General features: G+C 49.0%; 1 protein-coding gene and 1 long non-coding RNA gene across 3 annotated transcripts; one reads left to right on the plus strand and one right to left on the minus strand.

The window, feature by feature from the left end:
* Window positions 1–462: 462 nt before the first annotated feature.
* Window positions 463–1,017, plus strand: LOC128782834 (uncharacterized). 2 transcript variants are annotated; one of them, XR_008428897.1, is made up of 3 exons: window positions 463–536; window positions 567–845; window positions 931–1,017. It is a non-coding gene; the product is annotated as an uncharacterized LOC128782834 (long non-coding RNA). The 2 variants fall into 2 exon arrangements; XR_008428896.1 differs by having other exon boundaries at window positions 508–586; window positions 711–845.
* On the minus strand, window positions 852–10,151 carry TMEM147 (transmembrane protein 147). Its single transcript, XM_053933322.1, has 8 exons — window positions 9,901–10,151; window positions 9,616–9,685; window positions 9,292–9,357; window positions 5,948–6,084; window positions 3,724–3,808; window positions 2,827–2,844; window positions 2,351–2,472; window positions 852–1,106 (listed from the first exon to the last, which is right to left on the minus strand). Exons 1-8 carry the CDS (start codon window positions 9,975–9,977, stop codon window positions 986–988), a joined length of 696 nt encoding a protein of 231 aa, XP_053789297.1. The 5' UTR covers window positions 9,978–10,151; the 3' UTR covers window positions 852–985.
* Window positions 10,152–10,690: the final 539 nt, after the last annotated feature.

Below are 10,690 nucleotides of genomic sequence, written 5' to 3' on the forward strand. Positions count from 1 at the left end.
ACCTGGGAAGGATTTGCACACCTGAGCCACGCCCACTGCACACCTGGGAAGGATTTGCACACCTGGGCCACGCCCACTGCACACCTGGGAAGGATTTGCACACCTGGGCCACGCCCACTGCACACCTGGGACCCACCTGAGCCCCTCCCCCACACACCTGGACTCGATTCTTGGCTGCCCAACCCCCCCGTAAAGGCACAGGTGTGCCCAGGTGTGCCCAGGGCGGGGTCAGGATGGGCACAGGCACACCTGGGCACCCCCAGTAACTGCACAGGTGACTCTGCCAGGTGTATCCAGGTGTGCCCAGGTGGGTCAGGGCGGGGTCAGGATGGGCACCAGCAGCCGCAGCGCCCCCGATAACGGCACAGGTGACCCCTCCAGGTGTTCTCAGGTGTATCCAGGTGTGCCCAGGTGTATCCAGGTGTATCCAGGTGTGCCCAGGTGTGCCCAGGTGGGTCAGGGCGGGGTCAGGGCGGGGTCAGGATGGGCACCAGCAGCCGCAGCGCCCCCGATAACAGCACAGGTGACCCCTCCAGGTGTATCCAGGTGTATCCAGGTGTTCTCAGGTGTATCCAGGTGCGCCCAGGTGTGCCCAGGTGTGCCCAGGTGGGTCAGGGCGGGGTCAGGATGGGCACCAGCAGCCGCAGCGCCCCCGATAACGGCACAGGTGACCCCTCCAGGTGTATCCAGGTGTTCTCAGGTGTATCCAGGTGTGCCCAGGTGGGTCAGGGCGGGGTCAGGGCGGGGTCAGGATGGGCACCAGCAGCCGCAGCGCCCCCGATAACGGCACAGGTGACCCCTCCAGGTGTATCCAGGTGTTCTCAGGTGTATCCAGGTGTGCCCAGGTGGGTCAGGGCGGGGTCAGGGCGGGGTCAGGATGGGCACCAGCAGCCGCAGCGCCCCCGATAACGGCACAGGTGACCCCTCCAGGTGTATCCAGGTGCCTCCAGGTGTATCCAGGTGTGCCCAGGTGTGCCCAGGTGGGTCAGGGCGGGGTCAGGATGGGCACCAGCAGCCGCAGCGCCCCCAGCCCCAGCGCGGCCGCGCCCAGCGCCCGCAGCCCCAGCGCCCCCCATGGGCCCAGCCCCAGCGCCTGCCCCGCCCACCTGTGGGAGGAGACACACAGAAAAGGGGCGTGGCCTCAGCCGGGAGCTCACCTGAGCCACGCCCCTCCCTATCCCCCACCCGCTTTAGCCACGCCCACAGCGTGGGGGGGGCCCCTGCGGCTTGGCCACGCCCACCTGGGTTCGTTCAGCCTATAGCCACGCCCACAGCGTGGGACACGCCCCGTTTTCAAGCCACGCCCATTTCTAAGGCCACGCCCAGATCATCAACCCTTCCCAGGCCACGCCCATTTCCAAGCCACGCCCCTTCCCAAGGCCACTCCCCCTCACCCAATCAGGAACCCTCATAAGCCCCGCCCCCTATTAATTAATTAATTAATGACCCAATCAGGAACCCCTCAGAAGCCCCGCCCTCCATTAATTAATTAATTATGACCCAATCAGTAACTGCTCATAGGCCCCGCCCCCCATTAATTAATTAATTAATGATGACCCAATCAGGAGCTGCTCACAGGCCCCTCCCCCACCACTAATACATATTAATTAACACTAATTAATGAATTAATTACCCAATTAAGAGCCCCCATAGGCCCCTCCCCCACCAATACCCAACCAGGAACCCCCCCAGGCCCCACCATTCACTAATTAACCCATTAATTAGCCCTCCCCGTCACTAATTAAGGCTAATTAACTCTAATTAATTGATTAATTACCCAATTAATAGCCCCCATAGGCCCCTCCCCCACCAATACCCAACCAGGAACCCCCCCCGGCCCCACCATTCATTAATTAACCCATTAATTAGCCCTCCCCGTCCCTAATTAACGCTAATTAATGGTAATTAATTACCCAATTAAGAAGCCCTCGTAGGCCGCAGCCGCCAGGAGCCCCCCCAGGAACCCCCCCCAGGCCCCACCATTCATAATTAACCCATTAATTAGCCCTCCCCATCACTAATTAAGGCTAATTAAGGCTAATTAACTCTAATTAATTGATTAATTACCCAATTAATAGCCCCCATAGGCCCCTCCCCCACCAATACCCAACCAGGAACCCCCCCCAGGCCCCACCATTCGCTAATTAACCCATTAATTAGCCCTCCCCGTCCCTAATTAACACTAATTAACGCTAATTAGCGTTAATTAATTACCCAATTAAGAAGCCCTCGTAGGCCGCAGCCACCAGGAGCCAACCAGGAACCCCCCCCAGGCCCCACCATTCACTAATTAACCCATTAATTAGCCCTCCCCGTCACTAATTAATGCTAATTAATGGTAATTAATTACCCAATTAAGAAGCCCTCGTAGGCCGCAGCCGCCAGGAGCCCCCCCAGGGGCAGCCGCAGGGGGGAGGGGAGGTCGTGGCGCCCCGAGGCCCAGAGGAGCGCGGCCGCCGCCACCGTGCGCACCTGGCACCAGTACGGACCAGTCAGAACCAGTATAAACCAGTATGGACCAGTATGGACCAGTACAGACCAGTATAAACCAGTATAACCCCATAGGAACCAGTACAAACCAGTACAAACCAGTACAAACCAGTAACCTACCGCCGCCACCGTGCGCACCTGGCACCAGTAAGGACCAGTCAGAACCAGTAAGGACCAGTCAGAACCAGTATAAACCAGTATGGACCAGTATAAACCAGTGTAAACCAGTACAGACCAGTACGGACCAGTATGGACCAGTATAAACCAGTGTAACCCAGTATAACCCCATAGGAACCAGTACGAACCAGTACGAACCAGTACAAACCAGTAACCTACCGCCGCCACCGTGCGCACCTGGCACCAGTAAGGACCAGTATGGACCAGTCAGAACCAGTATGGACCAGTACGGACCGGTATAAACCAGTACAAACCAGTAAAACCCATAGGAACCAGTACAAACCAAGTCCAAACCAGTCCAAACCAGTCCAAACCAGTACAAACCAGTACAAACCAGTACAAACCAGCCCCTCTCAATCCCAGTTCCCTCCCAGTCCATCCCAGTATATCCCAGTATATCCCAGTTCCATTCCCAGTATATCCCAGTATATCCCAGTCCATCCCAGTCCATCCCAGTTTATCCCAGTCTCTCCCAGTTCCCTCCCAGTCCATCCCAGTATATCCCAGTTCCATTCCCAGTCCATCCCAGTCCATTCCAGTATATCCCAGTCCATCCCAGTATATCCCAGTCCATCCCAGTCCATCCCAGTATATCCCAGTCCCTCCCAGTCCATTCCCAGTCCATCCCAGTATATCCCAGTATATCCCAGTATATCCCAGTCCATCCCAGTCCATCCCAGTCCATCCCAGTATATCCCAGTTCCATTCCCAGTATATCCCAGTATATCCCAGTATATCCCAGTCCATCCCAGTATATCCCAGTCCCATCCCAGTATATCCCAGTATATCCCAGTATATCCCAGTCCATTCCCAGTATATCCCAGTATATCCCAGCCCATTCCCAGTATATCCCAGTCCATCCCAGTATATCCCAGTCCATTCCCAGTCCATTCCCAGTATATCCCAGTTCCATTCCCAGTATATCCCAGTATATCCCAGTATATCCCAGTCCATCCCAGTCCATCCCAGTATATCCCAGTCCCTCCCAGTCCATCCCAGTATATCCCAGTCTCTCCCAGTTCCATCCCAGTATATCCCAGTCCATCCCAGTCTCACCAGGCTGATGTTGGAGTCCAGCCCCATCTGGAGGTGCCTCCAGTCGAACTCCACCCCCCGCGCCCCCACCCAGAGCGGGACGCACCTGGGGGAGGGGGAGGGGTCACGTCCCGCAATTCCCGGAATTCCCAAAAATCCCAAATTCCCCAAAAATCCCGAAATTCCCAAAAAATTCACCCAAAAAATCCCCCAAAAATCTCAAAATTTCACCCCAAAATCCCCCCAGACGCACCTGGGGGAGGGGGAGGGGTCACGTCCCGCAATTCCCGGAATTCCCAAAAATCCCAATTCCCAAAAATCCTGAAATTCCCAAAAAATTCACCCAAAAAAATCCCCCAAAAATTCACCCCAAAAATCTCAAAATTTCACCCCAAAATCCCCCCAGACACACCTGGGGGAGGGGGAGGGGTCACGTCCCGGAATTCCCGGAATTCCCAAAAATCCCAAATTCCCAAATTCCCAAAAATCCCACCCAAAAAAAACCCCAAAATTCAGCCCAAAAATCTCAAAAATTCACCCCCAAATCTCAAAAATCCACCCCAAAAACGCCAGAAATTCAACCCCAAAATCCAAAAAAAAACCAAAAAATTAATCCCAAAATCCCAAAATTTCCCGAAATTCCCAAAAAATTCACCCCAAAAAAATCCCCAAAAATTCAGCCCAAAATTCCCCCAAAAAATCCCAAAAATTCCCCCCGAAAATCCCCCCAGACGCACCTGGGGGAGGGGGAGGGGCCACGTCCCGGAATTCCTGAAATTCCCAAAAATCCCAAAATTCCCAAATTTCCCCCCAAAATTCCCAAATTTTCCCCAAAAATCCCAAAAAATCCTCCAAAAATCCCTTTTTTCCTCCTTTTCCCTCCTTTTTTATCCCCAAAACCTCCCAAAACAACCCCAAAATTCCCAAATAAATCCCTAAAACTTCCCAAATTCCCCAAATTTCCCCCCAAAATTCCAAAATATCCCCCCCAAATCCCCAAAAATTCCCAAATTTCCCCCAAAAATTCCAAAATATCCCCCCAAAATCCCCAAAAATTCCCAAATTCCCCCCAAAAATCCCAAAAAATCCTCCAAAAATCCCTTTTTTCCCCCTTTTCCCTCCTTTTTTATCCCCAAAACCTCCCAAAACCCCCCAAAACTCCCAAATAAATCCCTAAAAATTCCCAAAAATTCCCAAATTTCCCCCAAAATTCCCAACAAATTCCCAAAAAATCCCCCCAAAATCCCTTTTTTTCTGTTTTTTCCTCCTTTTTTCCTCCTTTTCCCTCCTTTTTTCCTCCTCAAACCCTCCCAAAACCCCCCAAAATTCCCAAATAAATCCCTAAAAATCCCCAAATATTCCCAAATTTCCCAAAAAATTCCCAAAATTCCCAAAAAATCCTCCAAAAATCCCTTTTTTCCTCCTTTTCCCTCCTTTTTTCATCCTCAAACCCTCCCCAAACCCCCCAAAATTCCCAAATAAATCCCTAAAAATCCCCAAAAATTCCCAAATTTCCCAAAAAATTCCCAAAATTCCCAAAAAATCCCCCAAAAATCCCTTTTTTTCTGTTTTTTCCTCCTTTTTTCCTCCTTTTCCCTCCTTTTTTCCTCCTCAAACCCTCCCCAAACCCCCCAAAACTCCCGAATAAATCTCTAAAAATTCCCCAAATTCCCAAATTTCCCCCAAATTTTCCCCAAATTTCCCAAAAAATTCCCAAAATTCCCCAAATTCCCAAATTCCCACCTAGCCGTGAGCAGCTCGGCGCTGGCCCAGCCCAAACCCCCAAAAATCCCTTTTTTTCCACCTTTTTTCCTCCCCAAAACCTCCCAAAACCCCCCAAAATTCCCGAATAAATCCCAAAAAATTCCCCCAAATTCCCAAATTTTCCCCAAAATTCCCCAAAATTCCCAAAAATCCCAAATTTCCCCAAAAATTCCCAAAAAATCCTCCAAAAATCCCTTTTTTCCTCATTTTCCCTCCTTTTTTCATCCTCAAACCCTCCCCAAACCCCCCAAAATTCCCAATCCCTAAAAATTCCCAAATTTCCCCCAAATTTCCCAAAAAATCCCCCAAAAATCCCAAAAAATCCCCCAAAAATCCCTTTTTTTCTGTTTTTTCCTCCTTTTCCCTCCTTTTTTCCTCCTCAAACCCTCCCAAAACCCCCCAAAATTCCCAAATAAATCCCTAAAAATTCCCAAAAATTCCCAAATTTCCCCCAAAATTCCCCAAATTCCCGAATTCCCACCTGGCCGTGAGCAGCTCGGCGCTGGCCCAGCCCAGGGCGGCCACGAGGATCCGGAGCTCGCCCCTCCCCCCCCCCCGGCCCAGGGCCAGCTGGAGCCCCCCCAGGTCGGCCACGTCCACCGTGGCCCGCAGGAATTCCTGGGAAAACGGGAAAAACGGGAATTTTAGGGAAAATTTGGGAATTTTAGGGAAAATTTGGGGAAAAAATGGGGAAAAAATGGGGAAAAATGGGATTTTTGGGGGATTTTGGGACATTGGAGCCCACCCAGGTCGGCCATGTCTATCGTGGCCTGCAGGAATTCCTGGGAAAACGGGAAAAATTGGGAATTTTAGGGGAAAAAACGGGAATTTCAGGGAAAAAATGGAAAAAAAAATGGGGAAAAATGGGGGAAAAATGGGGGAAAAATGGGGGGAAAATGGGATTTTTGGGGGATTTTTGGGGGATTTTGGGACACTGGAGCCCCCCCAGATCGGCCGCGTCCACCGTGGCCCGCAGGAATTCCTGGGAAAACGGGAAAAATTGGGAATTTTAGGGAAAATTTGGGAATTTTAGGGAAAATTTGGGGAAAAAATGGGGAAAAAATGGGGAAAAAAATGGGATTTTTAGGGGATTTTTGGGGGGATTTTGGGGAATTTTTGGGAGGATTTTGGGGGATTTGGGGGGATTCTGGGAAAAATGGGAAAATTTGGGGTGAAAAGGGGAAAATTTGGGGAAAAATGGGGAAAAAATGGGGGGAAAAGGGGGAGAAATGGGGAAAAAATGGGATTTTTGGGGGATTTTTGGGGGATTTTTGGGGATTTTGGGACACTGGAGCCCCCCCAGATCGGCCACGTCCACCGTGGCCCGCAGGAATTCCTGGGAAAACGGGAAAATGGGGAAAATTGGGATAAAAATGGGAAAATTTGGGATAAAACAGGGAAAATTTGGGGAAAAAACAGGAAAAAATGGGGAAAAAATGGGGAAAAATGGGGGGAAAATGGGGAAAAAATGGGATTTTGGGGGGATTTTGGGGAATTTTGGGGGATTTTGGGAAAATTTGGGGAAAAATGGGAAAAACCAGGGGAAAATGGGGACAAAATGGGGGGGAAATGGGGGGGAAATGGGGATTTTTGGGGGATTTTGGGAGAAATTTTGGGGATTTTGAGGGGATTTGGGGGATTTTGGGAAAATTTGGGAAAAAAAAACGGGAAATTTTGGGGGAAAAAGGGCAAAAATGGGGAAAAATGGGGGGGAAAATGGGATTTTGGGGGATTTGGGGGAATTTTTTGGAATTTTTTGGGCGAATTTTGGGCCAATTTTGGCCATTTTTGGGGCCATTTTTAGGTGAATTTTTGGGTGAATTTTTGGGCCATTTTTGGATGATTTTTTGGGCTATTTTTGGGTGAATTTGGGGTGAATTTTGGCCGGTTTTGGATGATTTTTTGGGATATTTTTGGGCCATTTTTGGGTGAATTTGGGATGAAATTTGGGATATTTTGGGGATATTTTTAGGTGAATTTTGGGCCGTTTTGGGGTGAATTTTGGATGATTTTTTTGGGCTATTTTGGGGTGAATTTGGGATATTTTTGGGTGAATTTTTGGGTGAATTTTTGGGCCATTTTTGGGTGAATTTTGGGCCATTTTGGGCCATTCTTGGTTGAATTTTGGGTGAATTTTTGGGATATTTTTGGGTGATTTTTGGGTGATTTTTGGGCCGTTTTTGGGTGAATTTTGGCTGAAATTTGGGGTGAATTTGGGATATTTTTGGGCTATTTTTGGGTGAATTTTGGGTGAATTTTTGGCCGTTTTTGGGCTATTTTTGGATGAATTTTTGGCCATTTTTAGGTGAATTTTGGGTGAATTTTTGGCCATTTTTGGGATATTTTTGGATGAATTTTGGGGTGAATTTGGGATATTTTTGGCCATTTTTGGGTGAATTTTGGGTGAATTTTGGATGAATTTTTGGGCCATTTTTTGGCCATTTTGGGCTGAATTTTGGGCTGAATTTGGGCTATTTTGGGATGAATTTTTGGCCGTTTTTGGGTGATTTTGGGCTGAATTTTTGCTGAATTTTGGGCTGAATTTGGGCTATTTTTGGGCTGAATTTTGGCTGAATTTTGGGCTGAATTTGGGCCATTTTTTGGCCATTTTGGGCTGAATTTTGGGCTGAATTTGGGCTATTTTGGGATGATTTTTTGGCCATTTTTGGCTGAATTTTGGGTGAATTTTGGGCTGAATTTGGGCCATTTTTGGGCTGAATTTGGGCCATTTTTGGGTGAATTTTTGGCCATTTTTTGGCCATTTTGGGCTGAATTTGGGCTATTTTGGGATGAATTTTTGGCTGTTTTTGGGTGATTTTGGGCTGAATTTGGGCCATTTTTGGGCTGAATTTGGGCCATTTTTGGGATGAATTTTTGGCCATTTTTGGGCTGAATTTGGGCCATTTTGGGATGAATTTGGGCTATTTTTGGGCTGAATTTGGGCTATTTTTGGGCTGAATTTGGGCCATTTTTGGCTGAATTTTGGGTGATTTTTGGGTGAATTTGGGCTGAATTTGGGCCATTTTTGGGTGAATTTTGGGTGAATTTTGGGCTGAATTTGGGCCATTTTTGGGTGAATTTTGGGCTGAATTTGGGCCATTTTTGGGCTGAATTTGGGCCATTTTTGGGCTGAATTTGGGCCATTTTTAGGTGAATTTTTGGCCATTTTTAGGTGAATTTTTGGCCATTTTTAGGTGAATTTTGGCTGAATTTTGGGCTGAATTTGGGCCATTTTTGGGCTGAATTTGGGCCATTTTTGGGTGAATTTTTGGCCATTTTTTGGCCATTTTGGGCTGAATTTGGGCTATTTTGGGATGAATTTTTGGCTGTTTTTGGGTGATTTTGGGCTGAATTTGGGCCATTTTTGGGCTGAATTTGGGCCATTTTTGGGATGAATTTTTGGCCATTTTTGGGCTGAATTTGGGCCATTTTGGGATGAATTTGGGCTATTTTTGGGCTGAATTTGGGCTATTTTTGGGCTGAATTTGGGCCATTTTTGGCTGAATTTTGGGTGATTTTTGGGTGAATTTGGGCTGAATTTGGGCCATTTTTGGGTGAATTTTGGGTGAATTTTGGGCTGAATTTGGGCCATTTTTGGGTGAATTTTGGGCTGAATTTGGGCCATTTTTGGGCTGAATTTGGGCCATTTTTGGGCTGAATTTGGGCCATTTTTAGGTGAATTTTTGGCCATTTTTAGGTGAATTTTTGGCCATTTTTAGGTGAATTTTGGCTGAATTTTGGGCTGAATTTGGGCCATTTTTGGGCTGAATTTGGGCCATTTTTGGGTGAATTTTGGGCTGAATTTGGGCCATTTTTGGCACTCACCCCCAGCAGGTCGAAGCCGCCCGTGGGTCCCTCCCAGGTGGGGAAGAAAGTGGCCAAAAAAAGCATCTGGGGGGGGAGGGGAGGGGCTCCCAGTTCAAACCAGTTCAAACCACTATAAACCACTATAAACCAGTATAAACCAGTAAGCCCATCCCCCACCCCTTTAACCCTTTCCCAGCCTCTCCCAGTTTGGTTTTGAGGATTCCCAGTCCCTCCCAGTTCCCTCCCAGTTCCCTCCCAGTATAAACCAGTACAAACCAGTATAAACCAGTATAAACCAGTAACCCCCCCCCTCTTTAACCCTTTCCCAGCCTCTCCCCTCACCTTTCCCAGTTGCACCAGTACGTAGGTGGCTCCGGCCTGGACGCAGCGCCAGAACGCGCTGTACTCGGACCTGCCACCAGTACAAACCAGTACAAACCAGTACAAACCAGTACAAACCAGTATAAACCAGTATAAACCAGTAGAGGCAAATCCAAACCAGTGACACCCCCAAAACCCCTCCCAGTACAAACCAGTAACCCCGAACCTCCCTTTAACCCTTTCCCAGCGCCCCCCAACCCCCTCCCAGTTTGTCCCAGTTTGTCCCAGTTTGTCCCAGTTCCTCACAGGCCGCTGCACTTGTAGGTGATGAAATAAGGGAAATACGCGAGCGCGAAGCAATTCCCGAAGTGGAAAAGCGTCATGGCCGCTGCGGGGCTTCCCCCCGAGGGGGTTTTGGGGGAAATTCCCGAATTTTTGGGGAAATTTGGGGATTTTTTATGTTTTTTTTTTTTTTGGCGCTTCCGGGTTCGGGCGGCTGGGCCTGGCGGCCGCGGGGGTTGATGGGAAAGCGAGGCCGCGCCCACTTCCGGTGGCGCTTCCGGGTTCGGAAGGGTGGGGCGGGGCGAAGAGAGGCCACGCCCACTAATGGGGGGGGGTTCGCAAAATGGCGGCGGGGGAGAGGAAATGGCGGGAAAATCGCCCGAAATGGCGGGAAAATCGCCCGAAAACGCGGGAAAATCGCCCGAAAACGCGGGAAATTCCCGAAAAAATCGTGGGAATTCCCAAAAAACCGCGGGAAATTCCCAAAAAAACCCCGTGGGAATTCGCAAAAAATCGTGGGAAATTCAGCCGAAACCGCGGGAAATTCCAAAAAAATCGCGGGAAAATCCCAAAAAATCGCGGGAAATTCACCCAGAATTCCACAAATTCGTGGGAAATTCAGCCCAAATGCCCCGAAATTCCAGGAATTTCACCCGAAATTCCCACAAAATTCCGGGAATTTCTCCCGAAATTCACCCGAAATTCCCCAAAATTGTGGGAAATTCCCTCAAAATCCCTGAAAATTCCCTCAAAATTCCCCCCAAATCCCTAAAAACTCCAAATCCCCGCCCAAGACCCCCAAATCTCCCCAAAA

Source organism: Vidua chalybeata (assembly GCF_026979565.1).
Source record: "Vidua chalybeata isolate OUT-0048 chromosome 39 unlocalized genomic scaffold, bVidCha1 merged haplotype SUPER_39_unloc_2, whole genome shotgun sequence".
NCBI lineage: Eukaryota > Metazoa > Chordata > Aves > Passeriformes > Viduidae > Vidua > Vidua chalybeata.

Coding starts and splice junctions, on each gene's coding strand:
- TMEM147 (XM_053933322.1), bottom strand. CDS start 9,977: ATGACGCTTTTCCACTTCGGGAATTGCTTCGCGCTCGCGTATTTCCCT. Junction 9,358..9,615: donor TACTGGTGCAACTGGGAAAG/GTGAGGGGAGAG, acceptor CTCCCCCCCCAG/ATGCTTTTTTTGGCCACTTT. Junction 3,809..5,947: donor GCCGAGCTGCTCACGGCCAG/GTGGGAATTCGG, acceptor CCCCTCCCCCAG/GTGCGTCCCGCTCTGGGTGG.